The following is a 25,205-nucleotide window of genomic DNA, read 5'->3' as shown; positions in this document are numbered from 1 at the left end:
TCTCACTGGGTCTCTCTCTCTCTTTCTCTCTGTCTCTCTGCATGTGTGTGAAACTGATCTCTACAGAAAAAAATGTAGTTAGCAATATTAACTTTCTTTCTGAGTGTATGTTGGAAAAGGGTGCACCTGCCACCTGACTGCTGAAGCCTGGCCTTTCTTTTTGTTTCTGTTTTTCCAGAATTTCCTTTTCTGCTTCTGCTTCAGTCACCCATATCATGCCGTCTTTCTTTCATGTTTCTCAAACAATTATATAAAAAAAAGTCAGCCATTAGTTATGCAAAGGCATTTTAGGTGATATAGGCTGCCAAGATTAAGCAGTCATTTCATATGATTGTATTTGACAGTACAAGCCATGGCCTTCCCAAAGGAGGCTGACATTTATGTAGCACCCTTTTGCTGTTAATCACACATTTGGGAGTGCATACACACCAGACAGTTCTGACAGAGCTATTTTAGTTTGAGCTTTCAGAATGGTAAAAGACAACTTTAAAAAAGCTGTGCCTCATGATTGGATCATCTGTGGGGCCACTCATTTCCAGTCCCTTGCCATTTGTGGCAAGTTTTAAGCAAATCACAAGGGCTCTCTCCCGCCCTTTTGAAAAAATATAAACAGCTGAGCAAAGGAATGGGATCGGTCACCTTTAATGGGAATGGACATGAAAATAATTCCCTGGTTAGTAGGTTATGTGGACATCAGAAGGTCCAACAGAGCTACATTTGCATCTTGTTTGAAATTAGAGGTGAAAACATGTCAAACACAACTTTGTCAATAAATCGATAAATCAAAACTTGCTTAACATTTTGGCTTTTGCAAGAAATTACATAAAACATTCTACTGCCAAAGCATCAATTAAAAGAGAACCGCTAGAGGTGCTGAGCCAAAAAAAAATCCTAACATTATTTTCTCGCATGCACAGGAGGTTGGAAACATAGCTTGTCACACTCTTGCTCTGTGTTTTTTGATGCTTTACCAGATGCCCCCGCCATGACTTTGCCCAGCCCCCCACTACTGAGCTTGGCACAGTACAGAAGACAATAGAAGCAGTTTCTCTCCTAATCCTTACAATACACACCCCCATATCAAACCCATATCAACCCCATATCATTTGCACCCCCTCGCCCAGCGCTAGACACTCGCATACACGCATACATGTCTGGTGCTAATCCGGTTGGATGGTAGAGACACTGTCTGCTTCGGTACGGCTTTCCTGTTTATCTGAGCCTTCGTGAGCAGTTAAAGCTCCCTGTATTCAGCCCTCTCCAGGCCCTTTCACTATTTATCCTGTGCCGCCTCTTCATTTATACACTATCATTTAGCCTTCTGCAAACGCTGCCTTAAATGGACTGTTTCTTTTTGAATTGCATGTTTTGTTGTTAAAACCCAAAGTAATGCCACTATTCAGCTTAACCGTTTAACCCCACCCTTTTTTACTGATGCTGTTATACAAAATGTTTCAGCCTGCTTTATTTTGATTGGCTGTGTTGTATGATGTGTTAATGAGATGCTAATCAGAAGACATTCAATTTACATATCAATCTTAAAGGTGCAGTAGGAAATGTCATGTATTATGTTTGGTACATAAAACCAGTACACACTATATTACTGCATGGAACTAGAGCTTGACATTATGATAGTATTTTAATGTGTTGTTATAAGTGTTATGATAAATAATGCTCTTATCTGTATGCCATGGACCATCACTAATAACTGCAAATTTGTTTAGAGAAAGTGTAATTATTCCTGTTTAAGTGGACAAAGTGCAGCTTAGCTAGTGTTGACATCATGGGAAAACTTAGGGTAATTGTGTATTTAGCTTTTTTCCGTATTTTAAGGGAAGCTGGATATGTTGTTAAAGTTTCTCATTAGGCTTAGTAAGTTTTATGCTAAAACAAACCTTGCAACTGTTGCTACTATACGGTATATGTTTGTTGGTTGTGCATGGATAGGCCACTCCCTTCCACTCAAATGTGGTTAGGATTCACAACTGGGTCTATTTACTATATTATAAGGTGTTTCTTAATCTAAGTATTGAATGTATGCTGCTTTGCAGGGCTCTATTATGTGCAGATAACTCTTAATGATTTTCAATTAAAATATGCATTACACAGAAATTCTACACCCTCCCAGTTTACTTTTAAATATTGACAGTTTGTGTGCCAGCCTTTCTTTTGTTACCGAGGTGTAGCTGTAGAGGTTAAATGTTGCAGAAGAGCCACAACACTTTAAACAGACTTTTCTTGCACAGCCACGCTGATGCAGTTCTTCAGCAGGGCTCCATGCCAGCCGTTTCTGGTAGTCCGAGCAGTGATGAATGGCTGATGATAATGAGTGGGGTCCAGAGAGAGGGGGGAAAGAATGGAGAATGAATGGTATGAAGTAAAAAAAAAAAAGATGAAGAGATTTAAGGATCTGCGTGTCTACAGCACTGGATGTTTGGTGGCACAGTGAGTTTGTGGCCTTTTATGGTTATATTGTGAAAGGTGTGTGTACACACAGCCTTTTAAAATGTCAAACCATTTTTCCACAACAGGTTCTAGTTTGGTATTGTTGTGAGACTGAGATTTTAAAAAGCCAATACAAAGCTGGGTAAAGTACCAATTACAAAATCTTAGACTGTAATGTAAATGTTGTCCCAAACGTGCATGCTCCTAATGCACTAGTAAAAGCTATGATCAGAGCTCGTAAAGCAATAAATATGACTGAGACTACTGTGGAATTAGGTGGTGTTATTACTGGAGAGCACCATCACCTCTAAACCCTGCTGGTTCTAGTAATTAGAAGTGGGATTGATATTACAATGCATCATGCCGTATTGATACATGGTTAAAAAAAAAAAAAAAAAAAAAAAAAAAAATATATATATATATATTGAAACATAGACTCTAAGACTCCCCCAATTTTATTTTTAAAATTACTGCTTAATTTCGCCACATGTTGCCGCTAATTAAATGAATAGAGTAACCCTGCAGTAGAGTATAATGGTTGTAATTTTCTGTGCAGTTAATACCAATAAATCCCTAATTCTTGGTATTTGCTTATTCACAGTATTGATATTGTTATTGTGGAAAGCGTATTATGAGATTGTTTAATGATATAGTACTGTGAAATGCCATGTGATTTCCACTTCTAATAGGAATATGGGTTGCTGCATCAACCAGGCCCTGTATCTGCTGTTAGGGGTGCTAAAACTACACACAATAAAGTGAACACCATGGAGGGCAACTGATGACCTGTGCTAGGCTAAAAGCTTATGCTAGGCAGCAGGATTTTACAGTCTCAAAATAAAAAAGTAGCAGCTTATAGGGAAGAAAATGGAGCATAGCTACTTTCTGTTACTTTCTGTTCTGTAACACCACTGTTGACGAGGAGGTAGGAGGAGTCATTGCTGTCATTTATTGATCATATATTGCGCACAAATGGCTTTTTCTTAATCCCAGGTTCCCTCTACCTTTGGTCACTCAAATTTGCGCTTTGATCCACCTTCTAGAGGAAACTCTTTGCACATGCATTTTTGCACAAACTGAGATTTACAGAATAGTTACAGAGTTACTTTGTCCTTGCAAGCGTTGTTGTATGTGCCTCACTAGAGTAACTTAGTGCTGTTAGCTGTGTGCTTAGCCCGGTTAAGAAATGATGAATGATAATGTAAAGATCTCACCTTAAAGGAACAACTCGGTGTTTACCAGTTTATTTTTCTCTAAACTCAGAGCTGGACTTGTTGAATGTAATTTAGTCAAACTGTCCCTTGCTTAAAATGGAAGGATAAAGAGGGTGGAAAATGGATTGGGTTGTAGTGCTGGCTCTTATATCAAGAATGCAGGATGTGGCCAGTGTGCAGCTGCACAGGAACGCCGTACACACATTTCGTGTACGTACACACACACACTCGGTCAGATTGTGACAGCTGTTAAAGCGTAGCCGTCGTTGGCGATCCCGTACTGGTGGAATGTAAGCGAGCTGCTTTCACTCTGGGCCTCTTCATTACATAACTCTATTATGCATTCCTTCATTTTTGCTGGTAATTTTACCTCCTTTTACTGCTTCTTCCCACACACACCTACTATCACTGCTGAAGCTCTGAAGCTGTGCTATGGTATATCTTTATTGCTGCTACTTATACATGAATGTGATGTGTGTGGGGGTGGGATGGGGTGTGTGAATGATTCACATTAACACCCTTTTTTGTTAGATGAAATTTTGGCCTTAATATGCAAGTGTATAAGCTTGTAACAGTCAACCATTGGCCAGAAGTTATGTTCCATTTACTTTGTTCAGTCAGGTGATGGGTTGATGCATTTTCATCCTCTTCATATGGTTGCATAGGAGTCATGTTTTATTTTTATTGTTTTATTTAAATCACTACTGTGTATCAGAAATAGGGCTGGGCAATTGGCTTCCTTTACAGATGACCTAAGATACTTTTTGTAAAAATTAGTGGTATAAATCAGAAATTCATTCATAATAGCGAAACATACTGATCCTGGTGTGGGAAAAAAACTTAATTGAATGATCCACTGAACTCCCACCCCCATGTTTAACAGCATTTGTGTTTTGCACAAACATTTATGTTTGGATTAATCTTTCCATAGAACATTTTTTTTCCAATGAAAAAAAGTAGTTTTAACATACTAATCGATTCAGTGGACTACATTAGTGTGCTGAGTTTGTCTAGGCTTAACATGGATGATGTAGGCCTGTTAAAATCTTTCTTTTGTTTGTTGATTACAATTGATATTGGGACAAGATCATGCCATAATTTGAAAATGAATGTTAACTTGGGCCGTGCAAGGTTTTATGGCTGGTTAAGTGGGCCGTGAGTTGCATAAGATTTCTTTCTGTTCTCATAGCTCTCGTCCCCTATAGCCTACATCTTCTATTAAGACCCCATGACCTTTTCAATCTGCTCCCGGAGGGCTATGATGTGATGCTTCATTGCTCAGCCCATGTTCTGTGTGCAGTGGCAATCAGTCATAAAGAAGCTGGGGTCAAATAAAGTTTATTTAGATGCTCTTACTGATTGATTGTGGGTTATGTAGACTATATAGAGCTAGGAGTTATGTTTATTTTCTTGCAGCAGGGTGGGCTCATAAATTGGGACATGTAACTGAAAAAAAGTGTACATGTATCTTTGGGTTGATTGGGCTTGTTTGCTCTGGAAGGAAAAGTCTGGACCTAATTAGCTCCCAAGTCACACCAGCTTTAAGCTGTGGATAGCTGGGGCCTTTTTCTTTTACGCCTTTTGTCCTTTTTTCAACAGCAGACGTCTTGGGCAGTTTTGGGGTTAATGCTGTTGGGGATCTAGTGTGTTGGCTTAGCAGGAGTGGGATTTAACCAGTAGGGGGTTAGGACAATTCAATGTTGCTGACTCAAATATCTGCACCAAACGCTGATCTGTGTTTTTTTAGTATTTTACTTCTCATATTCTTCATTTAAATGTTCTGAACTGGTTGAAAACTAGCCTGTATCATGGAATAGTCCTGGGAAATCAATTGAAAATCATTTCTAATTATTTGTTGATAATCTTGTCCATATTAGTTGTTTTGTTTAATTGTGTTCGTGTATAAGCAGTGCAAAAAATAAAATAAAATACAACTGTGTGCATAGTCATGTGACTCCGCCCTGTTTTTTTTTTTTTGACATCTCGCCTTCCTTATAAGTAATGGGCTATATCGAGAGAGATCGTTTACTTATTAAGATACTTACTAATTTATTTACAGTGAGAATCACAAAGTATTAGGGTGCCCATTCATCTTAAGTACTGACCTACATTTTGGGGCGTTATGTTGTCCCTAATTCGCATTTAAATTCCACTTTACAATTTAGATACTCAAAGAAAAATGTCTGACATACTCAACAGACTTCTCATGTAAATTTTGATCCGGTTTGGTCATCCGTAGTAGCAGCTTAGTATAATAATAATACTAAATGTTGTTCGGAATGGTGATTTTAGGTAATATTGTTCAGCATTAACTACTTGATCCCCAAGGTTAAAATCTGCTGGTTGATGGTCTTCTAAATGTGGTGGTGGATACAGCCCCTTGCATATGATGTACACCTGTTAGGAAACCTAGGGTTATAACAATTCACAGAAACAGTAATTCATGGAATGATGTTTCAATAGTGTGCATTAGTTTAATTGCTTTAATGTAGTATCAGTAAGTTGGAGCATTAAATGTCATTTAAATATCTATGTTGTAAACAAAAGCTGTGATTTATAGCTTTTGTTTGATTTATATCCATTTTATAGTTAGTTCAAAACCAACACAGTGGCTACAGGCAGGAACAAATAATGTAATGTGTTGCTTAATATTTACAACAATCTGAATGTCTGAATGGGATGATAGTTCAGTTTAATTCACTCAAATTCATACAGTATTGCTGTGTCATACTACACGCACCCCTGTGTCCTGTGGGCATCCTCAGTGTGTTAATTCTTAGACACACTGTGTGCTGGTGCAGTTAAAAAAAAAGGCATTAAATGTGACCCACTTAAACCCAGACAGATGTTCTAATACAGGAAGCGAAAGAAGGGCAGAAGACTAGCATTAAAGATTGTATGTAAAAGTGATGGGCAGAGCTACATTTTTTTTATTCCAATACATGACTTCTACAAATTCCTATACAAAAGCGTTTTGTTTTTTATTTAGCTAATTTTACATTATTACTTTTTTATTATTAATTATTGTTGGTGTTGTGCTTAAGGTGGCCTTGTAAGGCTGAAGTACAGCACACAGCATGTTGTCTGTAGAAAAATATACAAATACTGAATTTACATGCATTCCAAAGCAATTCAACCAATTACTCCAACAGCCTGTGAACTATATTTTCTATTAACTACGTTAACTGGTCATTGAGCATAATATAAACCTAGCTAGTCTTTGAGTGGTCTCTTGAAGTTGAAGGTTTTCTAGAAAGCCTGAACAAGTGGTTCCCTCTCTGCGGTCTATGCAAATGCTGGTTAATCATTTGAAGGCCGTATTTCCAGCCCTCAGTATTCACATTTACAGAAACTGTTCTTCAGCATTTCTACACAAAAAAAAATCTCCAAACAAATGACTGTTTACTAAAACCAACCACTAATTTTACCAGATTACTTACAGGTTACAGGCTGGTGCTAATGGTGGTTTGTTGGTTAGTTGCTGCTGGTTAGTTGGAGTATGACTGCTTAAATTGGATAACTGCATAAATCAGTTTTAACTTGACTTTGAAGTGCATGTGTGTGTTAAACTTATAAGTAGGCAGATTTAGGAGTGTGCAAGTCTGGATGATGAATGGAGACTGAATGAGGGAGATGAACGGATGAATAGAGGGGGAGAGGCCTACCCGTGCTGTCTGGTCTAGACAGTAGTCTGAGCTTGTGTCAGATCTCACCCCTTTCGGAGGCATATTTTTAGAGCCGTTAGGTTTATAAGTGATGGAACTGGGGACTTGAAATTTGTCTGCGTATGTGTGTGTGTTGTGTTGTCTGCAGTGCAGTCAGTGTTGGTTATCAGGATGTTCTGCTCTTCTCTCAGGCGGAACATACTGCTGCTTCGTTCAGTCAAACCAGGTCACAGCTATAATCCTCTCGGTCTCTCTCTCTCTCATATTAATGAAGTAATGGATCAGATAGCAGGACCTGTGTTGGATAGTGAATTATGGATGAAAACCACATCACCAGGCTCTTATCAGTCCTCTTGGAAGGAAGAAGGCTTGTGTGAGGATAAGATATTACACAATCACCCCACCTGCCCTCTCCCTTTATTTTTAGAAAGTAGTGCACTGTGAAATTGGGCACATGTAACAAGAGCAGAAAAACAAGTTATAAAAATGTAAATGTTAAAGCTACTTATATTATTAACTTAAATTGGTAAATTGCTGCAAATCTTTTTCAAACAAATAATTTATTAATGCCTATAAATCCTTAATTCAATGCATCTGTTTAACTGTAGTTTAGTTTAATAGTTTCTCAACAAGGGGACAGAAGTAGCTCTGTTAGCTTAAGTGCACATTGATCTGATTAGTTAGATTTTTTTGTTTGTTTGTTTTTTAATTAATTTAAAGTGAATACTCTAAGTGAATCTGATATTGCTTTGGTTTGCTGATAGCTTCTTTTTCATTTTGAACTTCGACTTAAAATCAACTCAAACACTATTAGTAGCTGTTAAAATTATTTAGTCACTGTTGTTTAAAATGTTTTCCGTCCTCTCCTTTTCTGTTTCTAATTCATGCCATGTTGCTTGTGGCAGAACTTCTGATCAAGTCTCCCTGTCTGGAAGGAAACAACCTAGTATCAGAGTTGTGTGTGAAATGCAAAAACGTCAATAAAACCTGTAGGGCCAGATTCTGTCTCGCTCTCTCTCTCTCATATCTCCAGTTTTGGTTGAGGTGTGGCTTCATGACAGCCTTATCTTGAAACTTTCATTCACGTATGTAGGAAACCCTGCATCCATTATTTTAAACAGTTTTGTGTTTTTTAGAATGCTGTTATAGAACTTTCAGTTGTACAATGCAATTGCTGGGCCATTAGGTCAAATGCCTCGTTTACACCTGGTCACTTTAGCAATGTTTACACCTGGTTACTTATATTATATCTGTATATAAGCCACATAAAAGCCACACAAACATACTGAAGACACATTTTAAAACAAATACAATACAAGGAGCTTATACTGTGGTATTAATTTACTCAACTGAATCTCTGGTCAAATTGCTGATGTGTAAATGTGCTTAAAAAAAAACAAAAACAGTAAAGCCACTCAGTCAGCATTTAAAGTGATTAACTGTTGGTTGAAAAATCGCACCTCTATGTCTGTGCTAAGACAAATTCAGCAAAGAGACAAGAAAATTCCTCCTCCCGGCTCTGTACATCACCATAGAGATACAGATGCAGGGCTGCTGGGTGCTTTTTCATTAGTGCTGTGCAGAATCATGACCTCACCCTTAATCATCACCCGCTCACTCTCTCACTCCCCTCATTTGCTTGATGTTTCACTGTTTCTTCCTTTTACTCTCCATAATGTTGTCTGGAATAAATTAAATTTGCCCACTTCCTTTATTTTACACACACACACACACACACACACACACACACACACACACACACACACACACACACACACACACTGTTCCTCTGTGTACCTCTGGCTTGCTGGCCGGGCCGGTTTTTGAGTCTACACAATAGATGTGCTGCCCAGGCCATCTGTGGAGCTGCTGACAGGGAACAGATCTTATAGGAAAGATTAAAAGTATTGAAAAAGGAGAGTTGAGTGGACCTGCATAGAGCAAGAGAAAAGCCATGAGGGCAGCGTGGCTAAAGAAGGAGAGACCTTAGAAAGGACAGAGGTCAGCGGGTGCACTGGCCGCCTTTTCTTTGCAAGCCCTTTGGTCCTTTGCTTTGTTCTCTTATTCCCTCAATTCTGGCTCAACTCAGGCCTGGGTATCTGATTCACTCTGGCATTGACTGAAGAGATGGATGGACAGTTTTTTTTTGTTTAAATATCATTTATTTCCTATAGTATCCTATTTACTTTCCAATTTGGAAGTCCAAAAAATCCACCCACTCTCTAGGACTCCGTAGTGTTTACAAATATCACGCAAGCAGTGACGTCTACCACCCAAGGCATGCCCAGTTGTGCTCTTTTGTACTTCGGCTGCTGATGGCAAGTTGCATGATCCGACATTCCGACTTCAAAAATTTTATTAAATGAATGCTGCATAGGAGTAATAATACGTACAGCAAGAATATTCATGTCAGTCATTGGAGTGTCACCAACTATGTTGAGTAAAGGTTGCACATAAGTGGATTTGGACAGGTCTGTTTGAGTTGGCTTCATTTGTCAGAAGTTAAATTAGCTCATATTAAGGAAGCGGGTCTATGCTAAGGCTGAAAGCACACACATTTTTCCCAATAATTGTATAATCGATAGTCTGTACGTTTGTGGTATTTGGAGACCTCTCTGGTGAGAGTGTAATTGCACTGAGCAAGAGAAAGAATACTTATGTGTTTCTTTAATTTATAGGAGTTAGAATGAGTAGATACAATGGAATTTGCCATTCTGAGGCTCCACGTTAGCAGTAGCTTTTAAATTCTTTACATTTTATGCGAAATTATCTTGATAAATGTATAATAGTAAATATACTTAGTGTATTCATTATGGTAACAAATATCTCCTTTTATTTTTCTTTGTAGATAAATTGGCCCATCATCCCACCCTGGCTTTAGTGCATATAGCACTTAATCCAGTGAGCATCTACCACAACCTACAAAAACTCGCCAGGCAGCGGTGGACATGAAACCTGATGGGGTTTCCACAACGCCGCCAGAGCCAACGGAAGCCCTTGGTGCATCTGCGGTAGCTGAGGATGTAGCCGGTGAAGAGCAACCCCAAGAGGAGCAGAATCAATCACCTCCACAGCCTGAGGAGCTGGAAAATGTACAAAAAGTAGCAGACTCTACAGCGCCCCCTCCTGAAAAGGAGGCAAATGGCAAGACATCAGGCCCTAAAAATGGGACCAAAGCCCCAGTCAAAACCAAGTTTGGTACAACAGCACCAAAAACGTCGAGTGCAGTCTCGCGACCGGCTCCAGCTCAGAGTCGAGTAGCCAACGGCGTCTCGAGGCCTGCCACAAACGGTGCAGCCAAGAAACCTGCAAATGCACCTGTAGCAGCAGGCGTGAAGAAACCCACCTCCACAGGAGCAGCTGCCCAAGTGAAAAAAGGCCCTACTGCTGCCACTGCAGCTCCGAGGACCCAGACTAAGGTAGCCGAAAGAAAGCCTGTTGGTACTGCCAGACCAGCAGTGGCCTCCACAAGCAGTGGCACGAAACCAGTAGCGGCAAATGCAGCAACAGCACTGAACAAAAGGCCTGCTGCAGCAGCCAATAATGCTGCACCCAAGCCCAAGACCACAGGTAGGGCACTGTATAAAATGTTGAGATGCACCATAAAGTACATTTTTGTCAGACACAAGAAAAATTTAACATTTGGTGGAAGGCCAAACATTACACTTAGTCACACATTAAGCTACCTCGGAAGTGATTTTTTTGTCTCATGTTAACCTCAACAGTACTATTTTAGTCAAGTATACCACATTGCTGTTTTAGTCATATATTTACCTCTACAGTGCTATTTTACATAAATTTACCTCAACAATGTTATTTGTCAAATTTAGACATACATTTACATCAACAGTGCTATTTTAGTTGTACATTTACCACAGCATGTAGAAAAAACAAAATGAGTAGTTAATCTTTCTTTCACTAACTGATGCTAAAATCTGATGTGATTGCTAAAACAGAAGAAATACATATCACAATCAGCTAATCTGGAAAATCTGAAGCTATATCCCTTATATATTATTTCTTTTACAGCACCAAGGCCAGCAACTGCACCTGCTTCCAAACCAGCTGTTTCAGCTGCTTCCAAAGCGGCCCCTGTTCCCAAGACCAGGTAAGCCAGCCATTGAGCTAATGTGAAGTGTTGGGTGTGCTGTTCCAGTCTCTCCTCCTCCCCCTCTCTGTATTAGAAGAGGAAGCATTGATCCATGAGTGATCTGGCTTTCACACAAAAGGGGAATGGTGGTGTTTACTGACATTTGAGAGCACTGAGTGCAATGTGAGTGCATCAAATGCAAGAGTTGAGAAGTAGTTGGACTGGAAACCATCACTAACCAAAAGGCTAATATTAAATAGAAGCCTTGTGATGAATTGTACTCCTAAGACAGAGGTCAAGGATGTTAATAAATTAAACATGGTTGTTGTGGGCTTGTCTTTGAACTGAACCCGGTCTTGGAAACCTAGTAATTGGTTTCCTTGTAAAAATATACCTCTCTTGAAGAGCTCCGGATTTGGTTCCAGTTCCTAAATATAGTATTTATTTTCATCTGCTTCTGAGTAGGTCATGGCATTTAGTTTGAGTAACTTCTGTTTTGTGTTTTGGAGCTTTTGATTTTGAGAATACTTGAGGTCCCCCCCATGCAGGAACACTATTGACTTGCAGTCAGTTATAAAGCTTAAAAAGCTGGTGTCTGACTTCCTGATGTTTGAACATAATCCAGAATTAAATCTTTTGTAATCCTCATAATCTCTCCAGTTGGTTGCTGTGCCCAATGGGCAGTTCTAACTCCCTATTGAGTGTTTCAGAGGATCAGAGGAATGGTAAAGAAACCTTTTAAAAAATTTAGTTTTTTGGTAGGGCTGCACAATATATCAATTCAGCATCATTTTTTGCTGTGGTTACATAAGCAATAGTCACGTTACAGGACATCCAAAATCAAAATGTAATTTTGGTAAAATATATTTTTGCTGCTTGGTACACAAGAACAAATTTACAATTAGAATTTCTCAATGTCTAACCTATCTTAAGAAGGCACATTATATCTGCATTATTAGGATCATGACATTTTGACTAATTTTTCACACTATAAGGTGCACCGTATTATAAGGAGCACTATCAGTGAACTTGTATTTTATGATCTTATTTTATACATAAGGTGCACTGGATTATAAGGCTCCTTTTAAGAGACTATAAGGAACTTCTAATTCCACAGGTCTTGCCGCTAGGTGGTGGTGGGAGGAAGCTAACTAAATTAAGTAAAGCTAAGCTAAGTAAACAAAACTGTAATAAAAAAAGATTCTTTTAAAGTAAAATGGGCACTGGATGTTAATCTACAAAGATTCCTCTCCTGAAAACTGTTTATTTGGGTGAGTAAAGCACTTCTGCTTATTTTATAAATTTAAATACTACTAGTTCGTAACTATAACCTGCTGAGTAAATGTGGCATGACTACCTGCCAAGTATTACACAAAAATATTAGCACCCAGAAGGAATCAACCTACAGTAATGTGAAGCATTATTTACCATTAACTTGCAGCCCAAAGTCATTAAGACCTAGCCCCTCTGAGTGGGGAAGAGGAGCCTGTGTAAGAGAGGCCAAATTTGGGTGAGTAATCAAGAGGGTAGGCTTTGCTTCAGCCAAGTCACTTAGGTCGACAGCTGCCAGAATGGAAGCCGTTTGGTGGGGGTTTGCTTTGAAAGCACTTACTCTTCTGTGGTTTAGAGACTGCATGCTTTGGCAGTGAGCTGGCCTCCTTTGCATGTTTGATGGTCATTGGCTCATACTCTGGTCTCTGAGTCAGACAAGGAAAAGGACTGAAGACTGGCTTTAATAAAGGGAGCATTTTATCAAGTGTTTAAACTCAATCTCTGTTCTGCCATGTCTGCAGCATTCTCGATTCCCACAAACAAGTTTTTTTATCTGCATCAACTTGGAAATAGAGGGAAAACCCACTGACTCAGAACATTATCCTTGTGGAAACCAAAGAGCAGAAGATTCAGTTTTTTCCATAGTGCGGTGAAAGTTTCACTGCTGGCAGTTTTCTAGCCCAAGATGATTAGTGGAGCTTATATTGGCTTCCTTCTTGCTTACTCACTCCTTATTTACTGCTTCGATTTATAGCTCTTAGTTTGATTTTAAATCTTGAGCTTATTTGCCTAAAAGTGATCATCTGTACTGATGTAAAATATATGGAATATACACTATATATCCAAATGTTTGTGGACGCTAGGAATGAAATAATTAATAAAATATTATTCAAACAATTGCTGTGTGTTACCTTACTTATAGTATCGCAGTATATTTTATTTAGTTGCACCCATTAATGATACAGATTGTCTAGAAAAACACTGTCAATATAACCGGACTCTCTGAAGCAGGTTAATGCAAACCTACTGGCGCTATACCTAATGCCAGTGTTCTCTATAATGATGGTGCTCCATCCAATTGTTTTAGGAGGAGTTGGCCAATATCCTGACCCCACTAATGCTTGTATTCCCCAATGCAATCAGATCCTCACAGCAATATGTAGTAGCAAGGCTTCTTAAAAAAAAATCTGTGCCTTTTAAAGTATGGCAGATTTCACGTTTTTCATTTGACTAGCCTATATTTTTTTAATAAAGTGTTTTTTTTCTGTAAACTGGATGGATCCTCTTTTATACTAATGAGTGAATCAATAGAAATGCTCTAAAATTAATATATTTACTTTTATCGAAACTTTAATTATTTTATCTGTTTTGTAAAGACACTATTAAATGTATTTAATTTAATTAAATTTAGTTCTATAGCAATATGTAACTTCTTTTCTGAGGTCTAACTCCAGTCTCAGTGGTTTCTTACACTGAGTGAATTATAAAGCTTTGAAAATTAATAGGAAGAAATGCCTTTTTACCTTACCTGTTATGTATAACAGGTCATGTGGTTTTCTTCATGCAGAGTTGCACCTATTCTACCTCCACTTATCTCTTTTTTTTTTTTTTTTTTGCTGTAGATTTGAATGTGCAACGTTTTATTGTATTTGCATGATGTAGTGATAGTCACTGAGGAAAGTGCTGACTTCCTCACTAATGCAGAGCTTTATTGGATAAAGAGGCCATCAGCATACATTCTGCTGCACATGCACACAAGGTCGAGCATCTTAAATGTACATGCGCCAACATACATCAAGCCACACTTTAGTGCAGTTTAACAGATTCAAAAAGTGTTTTTACAAGCATGGTAGATTTCAGGCATTATAGAAATGTGGTATACATGGGTGGGTCTGATCACGGTGGAGGAGGACCTCTGATGGACAGTGATGGAGGATTACTGCCAGTAGAATAGGAGTGGAGCAGGTAAACATAAATCTATAGGTACTACATCTAATGCCAGGCTTTGTCTATACAAGGTATAAAGCACCCCAGCATTATACTGTGGAGAAATGGAAGAACTGTGTTCTCTGGAGAGGTAAATGATCTGGTGCATGGGGTTCTATTCTTTTTTTTTTTTTTTCTTCAGCAACTTTTAAGGGTTTAAAATTTTGTGTAAAGATGTTGGTAATAATGTGTTGCTTTTTATCACTTGAGCATTTGAACTGCATTCTGACAAGCTTTCCAGTCACACATTATAGCATCACTCTCACCACTCCCCCAGGAACCCCTAATGTTAGCACCCCCTTGGTGGTCATATCCCAAAAGCACAAGGTCAGAGGTTCTTAACCTGGGGGTTAAGTTGGAGAATTGGGAATGTGGGTGTTGATCATCCAGCATTCTGACTTCAATAATGTTGTTGTTAAATGCAATCAGATTCTCACACCAATGTTCCAAAATCTAGCAGGTTGTCTTCAGCCAGAATAGACAGTTACTCCAACAAAAGCATTATAATAAACTCTTTAATTTAGCTTTATTGGGACACCTGCTTAATTATGATTTCTTCTCAAATAAACATTTTTGTCCTTATGTATTTTTATTAATTACACTTTACACACAATATTAAAGTTAATTTTGACTTATGTAATATGTCAAATATTTCTAAAATGATACTTTTAATGCTACTAATACTAATGCTACTGTGTGCCCAGCAAATGTTCAATAACCTTATTCCTTGTTGAATCCTGTTGACCCAGTCAACATGTGTATCTACATGGCTTGTTTTAAATAAATTAAGGCGTGTGCATGATCCCTTGTTTTATTAATATTAAATATCATTCTAAGATTACAGTACTAAGCCTAGGGTTTAAGGGGTTAATGCCTTTCTACCATATCAGATGGGAGGCTGCTTAAGGTCTGTTGCTTCCTCTAAAGGATGTGTAGCTGATATCAAACCGCAAACATGCTTTAAAAACATATGCAGACCAGATGTCAGTGTGTTCCCTTTCATTTTGATCTGCTTTCACTTTAATCTTGTCTTCTTTGTGCTGTAGATTCCCTGTTCTCTTTTACCTGCTGCTGCTTAATGTTTTTTTTATTATTTCATGAATATTCATATAAATAAGTTTCAAACATTCTGTAGAAACAGTTTTTAACACTAACTTTGAGTTGCTGCATATAATTTGCAAACACAATTATAAAAATATCTGTACAGTAAATAGATAGTTAAGACTGATCCTTTTTTCTTCTTTTTAAATAATTTTGATTATTGTTTCAAAAAAGATAAAATTGTGTGTAATACAATATGGCACACTCACATATGGCACAATCACTATGTACTACAGCACTGTGTCCAACAGATGCCAGAGACTAGAGAGAAAGAAAGCGAGAAAGAGGGTGGGACTGAGATTTATCCTTGTCTTGGCCAGGCTTTGGATTGCAGCTTAACAGGAAGATCCCCTCTTCGTGACTGCGTCTGAGGGAGAAGACAGCCTGTCCCTTTCTGTCCGTCAGTTCTTAGGCTTTTCTGTCCATCATACAGCCTCTGATTCAAGCCTAGGTTAAAGCTCAACTTTCAATTCCTTTGTGCTTTAGAAGGAGAAGGAGGGGAGGGGGATGCCTTTAGCTCGTCTCTCATCTCCCTGGTCAAGCCTCATATATTTTTCTGGTTGGGTAAGCTGTGCAGTGAAGCTGGTTTTGGATGGCAGTCAGGCCAAGCAAACAGTGCGTTCCAGAACTCTTGTCTGACGGGGTTGTAATTTACTGTGGCGATGGAAGAAATGCTGTGATTGAGGAAGTGTCTGTCTGCAATTAACTTTAAGCGTTGCTAAGCCAAGCATTTTATATAGTGCCATCAACATTATGGTGTATATGCACACAGTTCATCTGGAAATTTGAATGCCTTTTTTAATGCGAATTATAAATTTTCCATGTTTGGTCCAAACTTCCTGCGACAAATCATTCCTGCAATTTATCCGAAGTCTGACATATTAACAGTTTTATTTAGCAATGAATCATGGCTTTGCTACTACTGATTTCAGAAGGTAGGAAACATTTTATTTATGCAGAAATATGGATTCAAATTTCACTCTTGCATCTCCCTCCTTTTAAAAAATATAATAAAGCTTCAACAACTGTAAAATAAACTGGGGTGTCTCAGTAACTGGCTGGATGTGCAAGAAGGTTAAGGAGAAGAAAAATCAACAGTCTGAACCGAACCTTCTTCTTCGTTCTTTTTTTTTTTTTTTTTCATATTTTTTATATTGATGTTTACCACCATTGGAATTACTGAAGGTGGCAAAAACTTAATTTGGTAGCTGGGTATGGGGTTTCTTTTTTTTTTTTGATAGTGTATGATTTTACATAAATGTTGTCTTGACATAAGATTTCTTTTATGTTAATGGCTAAATTTTAGCTGCTAATTGCTAACTGCCGGCTGTGGTAGTTAAATATTGCCAAGGTTAATGTGGTTAATACTCCTCCTTTAATGGCTTGATGAACAATTATGTCATGGCCTTTTAAGAACTTCTTAAATGGAGAGAACTTTGGTCTTTGCCAATTGCTTTTCGTTTACGGTAGTCAAGATCAGTCAGTTTAATGTGTAACTGGATCATCAAGTCCACAATTGAATGTTTGGGCCAGTTCAAGCCTAAGAGTTTGCTTGTTATTCTGCTTAGATGGCTTTTTTTTCTTAGATTGCAGATTTAAAGTGATTTGAGTCAATGATCTTGACAGGGATGGCGGTTATGTGAGGTCATGCAGTGAAGATCCTTGGCCAATTTGTCTTTCCACTTAGTGGAAAATCTTGTTTGTCTCTTGTTTGGCTAGAATGGGATGTAATTGAGTTCTGTTATTTCAGATGTTGTAGTAATGCACAGATGGATTGTACTCTGATCTACATTAGTGCTGAGTATCCGTAATGGCTTACAGCTAGTTCTTTTTACTTGTCTTTGCTGTTACATGCACACATTAAGCTCTGTAATGCCATCTACATTCATTCCTGCTTCTAAGTGTATGCAAAAATATTGAAATCACTAGATGTGGGCCGATCATTGATACCAGTCAACAGGACAGGCTGCATTTTACATGGATGTTGGAAATGCGCCATCGTGCAAGGTTTCTGTGCATTGTCTTAAAATTACAATTTAGCATCGCCTCCCTAAAGAGCTGACTATTCTCAAACTGAACTGCACTTCATAGCTTTAAGTGCACTTTATTTCACTTTGAGTGCAATTCCTTTAGTTTTCTGTTGATTGTTGCTCAGCACGTGTAGCGACATGGAGAGTTTACCTCTTCGTTGTTCCTTGTTTAACCACTGGCTGCTGTAATCCTTCACTCCGAAAGATGATCTGATTGACTCTCAAGGTTTTGGCTCAAAATTAGCCAATCCGATGCACAGCAAATAGTTTTCCACTTTAAATAATCGTGATACAGGGCTGCGCGATATGGCCTAAATGTATATCTCTTTGTGAATAAGAGTAGGAGCATGTAGTCAAGTTGTAGTCATGTAGTATAAGCTGTAGTCAAGTTGGTCATCTTGCTTCTTTTTAGATTGATTTGAATTTAATAAGGAGTTGGAGTTCTTTTGTTCTAGTCTGTGAACAGTCGGCCATTGTTGTGGTCTGATTTGTGGGGGCGATGTTATAGTCCAGGCATTTGGAGCCCGGGCATTTAAACATGTCCTGCATTGTGTGCACATTTAAGGGGCATGCTCGCTGCCAGTTTTGACCATGTCACAGCTAAAGCATGATGTTTCTGTGGCTTTTCAAAGTGCTGCATTCTTCACATGTCTTGATTATTTTTGTCTCATCTTTTCTTGGGGTCTTGATAGTTTAAAAGTTAAAAGTTCTGTCAAAAGAACTGCAGCTGGTAGCCTCTACACAAAAATTGGAAGTCCGATTTTTTTTTTTTTTTTTTCCCTTTACCTTTTGCTTCTTGCAGAAGATGTATGTATTATATAGTGTCTTTTGTTTGTGAACATTTGTTCTTAAGTGATTACTTGTAAAAATTTTCCCTTTTTTTTGTTGGCCCACTAGTGGTTATTTTATTACCATCATATAACTGCAGCAATAACAGAAAGTCATAACATTACCAACGCAGTAAAGTAGATGATGCAGCAAAAACGGAGGCTGCTCGTGGGTGTCCAGAAAGAGGTTAAATGTAGTTTGGCTGGAAAGAACCGTTAGGAAGAGAAAAGGCAGGAAATGATAGCTCAAGTCACTGAGTTAATAAAAAACATGCCATGTCAGCATTAAAATGCTTTATCTCACCTCCCACTAGGAAAAAGGATGAGTGCATAGTGCTGAACAACAGAAGATTATTGTGATTGAAATTGATTATGTTCCTTTCACTGCTCTGAGCAATAGCACTCACAATTTCCCATCTCTTTATTAGTTTATGAATGATCCCTCTAGAAATTGCTTTCATAACATGAAACTCATTGTGTACCAAGGTGACCGTATTAGAAATCTTTGATTAAATGCTGCCTTGAAAAATGTATCAATCTACAAAATTAAAGACTCATTCAGCATTAACATTTTCAATGTTTTATTTTTCTATATTTATTTTCTCACTCTAGGCCTACCACAGCAGCTGCCTCTCATACAACCACTTCCACAGCCTCAGTAAGACCAACCACCACCACTACAAAACCTTCAGCCTCCAGAACTGCCTCAGCCCCCTCTACTGCACGTTCTGCATCATTGCAGTCCTCTAAGACCACAACTACAACTGTGGCTGCAGCCAAAAAAGGTAGAATTTTGTTGTGTAGTGTTAAAATCGTTTTTTAACATGTTTCTATTATCTTTACTTCCATTATCCCCCTTTTCAATTGTTTACAGCTTGTTTTCAGCTACTTTAAATATTAAAAAATATATATATAATTTTCATTTTAGATGCTGGGCAAACTTCCACCAAGGCACCGGTCAGAAAACCGATGGCCACCAAGACTACAACCAGTGCCCCATCTGCTTCTGCAAAGCCTTCAAAATCTGAACCCCCAAAACCAGCTACAGCTGCCAAACGTCCACCCGTAGATACCAAAACAACTCGACCAAAAACGGATGACAGTAAGCCTGTACCGACACGAAAGGTCCCTCCAAGTCCCAGAAACAAGTTGGCTTCAGCTTCCAACATCAAGCAAGCAGGTAGTAGTACTCCAGTTGCTGTGAAGCGGCAAGCAACCAAACCGACACAGTCCGTCTCACCTATGGTCATCAAGGGAAAGCCTTCAGAAAAAGAACAAGCAAAAGACCCTGTGGAACCATCAGCTGCTGTGGCCACTGTCTCTCCAACGACAGACGTACCTGCTGCAGCATCCATTCCTGGAGTGGACACTAATTCTGCATTACAGGTAGAAGAACAGCTCAATCAAGAGACCAGTGTCCCTGTGGAAGTTCAGAACAATGAAGTTGCTCAAGTGCCTTCCTCAGAACCTTCAGACATGGAGAATGTTCCTGTCATGGAGCCAGTAAACGTTGAGTCATTAGCTGTAGAACTAGAAGCTGAAGCTCCTATTGAAGAGTCTGGACCTCCATCAGTCCCAGTTGAACATGAATCAAACGATTACATTTTAGTTGAGACTCCAGCACTGCAAGAAGGGACACTGCAAGAACCTATACCTATTCCACCATTAGAAGTCTCGGTTGCTGCCGCAGTGATCCCTAAAACTGTGGAGGCAGTTGAGAAAGCAGAGCAGATACTCCACAATGATGCAGAAGAAGAGGAAGAAGAGAGGGAGGGCAGTCAGCAGGTATCCATTTCTGACATGAGTGGTACACAGCCTACTGAGGAATCCCGACCTGGTTCCGCTGGTCTGGCTGGCTCAGTATGGCGGGCAGGAGGTCTGCTCTCAGAACTTGACTCTGAGGATGTAAGTTGCAGCCAACAGGGCGCATCAGAGCTTAGTGCTCCCGGTGTCCTTGAAGGCACTGAAAGTATGGATGATCTGGGGGAGGCTAGCCTGAAAGGTGCTGATGGTGAGGGTGCATCTGCTGGATCTCCAGACTTTGAGAAAGTCCCGGACATTCCTGTGAACGAAGATGCTAATGAAGATGAGGAAGATGATGACGACGACCGTGTCTGTGATATGGATGTAGGGTCTGAAAGAGCAGAAGACTCTCACAGGCAGTGTCACGACAATGAGGACGAGGAGGAGGATGAAGATGTGGAAATGGCCAGTGAGGGCATTACTGAGAGTGGGCTTGAAAGTTATGGAAATGCAGATGAAGACGACTTTGCAGAAGACTACAGATTGGACAACTTAAACCGGATGCAGCCTCATCCCATTGTTCCTTCTGCACCTCCTGCAGCGCAGTGGGACCAGACAAATCCCTTTGCTGATCCTTGGGTCCAGCCAAGACAACAAGACTCCACTTTTCCCTCCAGTCCTTCTTCAAGCCCCAGGCAAGCAAACTTAGAAACCCTAGCCCAAGCTTCTCATCAAGCTTGGCTGGATCTTGAACATGCCAAAGGAGGCCCTACAAGTCATGTCCAACCTCTGATTGAGCCTGTTCCAAGCTCACCTCAACTTGCACCAGTGCCTTCTGCAGAGAAAGATGCTAGCTTCAGTACAGACTTGGGCTCTCGGACCCAAGGGATGTCCGGGCCGAATGCCGCAAGTGGCCTAGAACAAGATGCACACAGCTGCAGTGACACAAGCACTCCTGAGGAGCAAAAAGAATACAATATAATCTCTGGAGTGGATAACCTCCAGCAGCAGGTAGCAGCACCGGCCAGTTCTGTTCCTGCTGTTCTTCCAGACATCATGCAAGATCTGGGCATCCAACTTGAGCATGGTGATGAGGAGGAAGAACCTGAGACTTTGCCTGCTGACGATATCTTGGGTGGACCTGCAACTGCACCAACATCTGTGCCATCGTCCCCCTCTTCAGCCACAGAGGATGAGGCTAGCGACACGGAAGGCGAGATGCAGATCAGTGAGCCCAGTATGGAACCTGTTGCCACTGGTAATGAATGCTTTGGCAGTGCGCAAGTTGCCCACAGTTTGTCTACCCTGGAGGAGCGTGAGGAAGCCAGCGCAGAGGCAGAAGGAGGTGGTGGTGGTGACACTCCTCAGTCTGCCACCTCAGCTGCATCCTATGGCTTTGACTGCACCACTACATCCAACTCCAATGCCCAGTCTACCACAGAGAGTTGCGCCAAAAGCCCGGGTATCTTCTCCCTAGAGAATGAAGACCAGCTTCCAGATGAAGCCAAAGATCCATTGTTGATCAAGGAGCTGATTCTCACGCCAGCCTGCGCTCCTGGAGATGTCGACAAGCTTCACGCTGAGCAGCAAGAAATTGCACCGCCTAACTTGGAGCAACAGTACATGCACTGTGTGAAGGCCAATGAGGAACTGCCAGGACCTTGCTCACCAAGTGGCACTGAGCCCACTGAGGGAGGCTTGGTTAACCCTTCCTCACAGCACCAAGACGGCGACTGGGATCTTGACGCTCAACATCCCTACTACTCCACTATATGTGAAAAGACTGATGGCTCCTTGGCAGGTAATGTATAAATGGTACCTTATAAATGCCTCTTTGTGTCCATTGTTGTCTCATCGTCAGGGTCTTCTCAGATTTGTTGTCTGAATGTGTTAAGAAAATAAGAGGGAACGTTTTAAGTGTGGTGATAGAATAAAAGGGCTGGTCATTCAGAAGGCAGTACCACCCCCAGCATATTACTCAAACAGTTACAATTATGGGTACATGGCTTAAAATTTCTGTATGTGCAATAGCTACTGCTATTTACAATTAGGGCAAATGTTTCTCTCCTTTTTTTCCTTTTTAACAAATGACCTTGAAGAGGCATGAGTTATGATTCACAGAATGAAAAAAAAATGAAGTATTCAAGCAAAAGGGACTGTGGAATGGACAATTGAGCGATGTATGTGTATTTATCCAAACATTTTTACAAAAAAAAAAGCTAATTAATTAATTGATTTTTGTATTTTGTTTGTTAACTTCTTTGAGTTTCAGTCGTCTGTCTTCTTTAACCTTGCTCCTTCCCCCTCCACGCACATTCCCTGTTTATCTTCTGCACTTTAGGGTTTGCTTAACCCTTACCTTTAATGTTGTGATAACAATTTTGTTTGTGTTTTTTGAGTACTTACTGTCGTAGCTTTAAATAAAGATTTGACATTTAACACTTCTTTTCATTTCTTCAGACTTTGGGAGTGTGATAAAGCATTTCCTCTATTACAAGAAAAAGGAAAATTTACTTCTTTGGGTCTTCATTGTAGAAAGTAGGGCTGCAACGATTAGACGATATAATTGACAATTACTGTACCCCATAACACAAAGTGTTACACTCAACCTAGTTTGTTTCTCTTAACGCAATAGATTACATATTTTATTATTAAATATCAGTACTTTCCACATTTAAACAACATCCAGACATTTAAATGTATTTTAAATCTCATGGTCAGCTGTTTGTCATTTTTAGAGATGGAGGAAATGGCAGAAATAATTGTTGACTAATCAACTAATCAAAAAAATAATCAGAGTAGTCGACTACCAAAATAATTTAGTTGCAGCCCTACTGGAATCATGGCAGCGGATATTCAATCCTGATCCTAGTGCTAGTTTTTTTTTCTATCTAACACAATACCTTTAACTCTGGGAGGACTTGTAGTTGGCTATGTATGGGCTGGGTAAACACTAAAACAGGGAGAGGGTGGGGTGGGGGGTTCAGGATTGGGAACCACTGTTGGTTACATATTTAGGGCTTTTTCACACCTGTACTTTAAAGGTTGTTTATGTCTGGGTCCAACCAAACGCTGGAGCCAATTGTTTGTGGTGAGATGCAGATGAGGTGACAAACTAGCCTCTCAATCAGCTGTACTCCACAAGTTTGAGTACTGATAATTACTATGAACATCTGTGAACATTGCCATCTCTTGTGGTGTTTCATGTTAAATTGGAATAAATCATGCACCAGTCCAGAACACAGAATCTTTTTTTCCTGTATATACTTACTTGCTCCCACACCAGCAGAGAGCGGGTTCTTACATGGTGTGTGAAGTGTTTTGATTGGACTGTTTATCTGTGAAAACAAAGCAAACCAATGGGGAAACTGCTCAAAGTTTACAAACTCATTAACTGGTTCAGACCAGAGCCAATGAACAATTGGTGTGAAAATGCCCTAAGTTTCTAAATAGTAAAATGTTGTAGCTGGTGTATACGTGCTCCTCTAGTAGTGATTAGATATTCTGCAATTTTTTGACTACTGATGAAATGGGTTTCAAAACAAATATATTTTTTTATTAAGCTCCATCTGTGGAAGTGGTACCTTATGTTTGGTCCATTATTGCAGCATTGTAACAGGTTTTGTGTCCAACACTTCTTGCTGACCTTTTTTTTTTTACACAGATTACAAAAACACAGGTTTAACCCTCTAGGATTGATGAATGCATGTGTCAAATTCAGTGTTTCTATTAATATATTTGCAATAGTGCAGCACAGAAATACAGAATTCCCTGAATCTGTCCTTAGTCTCAACCCAAAGACTGTAAGTGACTAGCAGGGTTGAGATTTCTATTACACCCTAAAGCCTGATTCTTTGTCTCGCTTCAAAAGCGAAGAGGGCTGTATTTATTTAGTCATTTTACAATTATGTGCTAAAGTGTAAATTCTTTGACATTTGCTGACTAAGTGTCTATTGGACCGTTTCACACAACATAGGCAGACTCACCAATCCAACAATGACGGATTATGGGTACACAAATCCACTAGTTAGAAATCAGTTGAGTGAAAATCAGGTGACAAGATTCTCAACTCTTGCTGCATTTGATTGCATAGACATTAAAGGAAACATAGAGAAACTTGAAACTTTGTCACAGCGGCACATTCATCGACCGCAGAGGGTTAATCTCATAAACATGAATGATGGAACGATTTTTGCAACAGAAGGAGAACCTTTCTCTTCTCCTGTCCCAGTCTGCTTCCACTTCTGTTCTTGTGTCCCCAAACCCCACCACCTTTTCTCCCATTTTTTGTTTTATATATATATTTTTTAAATCCCCGTCTCCTCCTCGACTCCCACCATCCTGAGGAGGAAGGAGAAAACGAGAGATCTGATCCTACGAGGCTTCTGGATCTCATTCCTTATCAAGGTGCTTAGTTCTCCTCTCCCTCTCTGTCTCCTTTTTAATTCCTTGCACCTCTGTGTGGTTTGGTTTATCTGCTGTTTGTCTGGCTCCACAGTTCAGGACTGACCAAGTGCACTGCTTTGATCTACAGCCACATAAAGATGGGTTAGATGATCTTTTTGGAAAAGTTGCACTGAAGGGACTCAAAGTCTGTTCACTTGGATGCACCAAACTTCACACATCCCTAAAGTAGATCAGGGTCACTAAGCACTTTTTGTTCCCTCCCCCTAACACCTCCCTGTATGAACAGCATGCCTGCAAGGACACCACAATTGCTGTCCACCATGGTGGCTTATTGCTTGATGCATGCTATGTTGTGTTGAGTGCATATGCATGTGTTGAGTTCATATACGTGTTGTAACACCAGAACAAGGTTGGACGCACCAAAG

General features: G+C 39.6%; 1 protein-coding gene across 1 annotated transcript in view; it reads left to right on the top strand.

The window, feature by feature from the left end:
* si:ch211-214c7.4 (platelet binding protein GspB) overlaps nucleotides 1-25,205 on the top strand; it is a 36,704-nt gene that overhangs the window by 5,020 nt on the left and 6,479 nt on the right. Inside the window, exons 2-5 of the mRNA XM_007253119.4 lie at nucleotides 10,173-10,894; nucleotides 11,354-11,432; nucleotides 19,243-19,415; nucleotides 19,559-22,174. Coding sequence (XP_007253181.3) covers nucleotides 10,273-10,894; nucleotides 11,354-11,432; nucleotides 19,243-19,415; nucleotides 19,559-22,174 — 3,490 coding nt within the window. The 5' untranslated portion in view covers nucleotides 10,173-10,272. The remainder of the gene's footprint in view (nucleotides 1-10,172; nucleotides 10,895-11,353; nucleotides 11,433-19,242; nucleotides 19,416-19,558; nucleotides 22,175-25,205) is intronic.

This window comes from Astyanax mexicanus, chromosome 21, assembly GCF_023375975.1.
Source record: "Astyanax mexicanus isolate ESR-SI-001 chromosome 21, AstMex3_surface, whole genome shotgun sequence".
NCBI lineage: Eukaryota > Metazoa > Chordata > Actinopteri > Characiformes > Acestrorhamphidae > Astyanax > Astyanax mexicanus.
The sequence above is the reverse complement of the archived record's forward strand: the minus strand, read 5'-3'. Positions and strand labels throughout refer to the sequence as shown.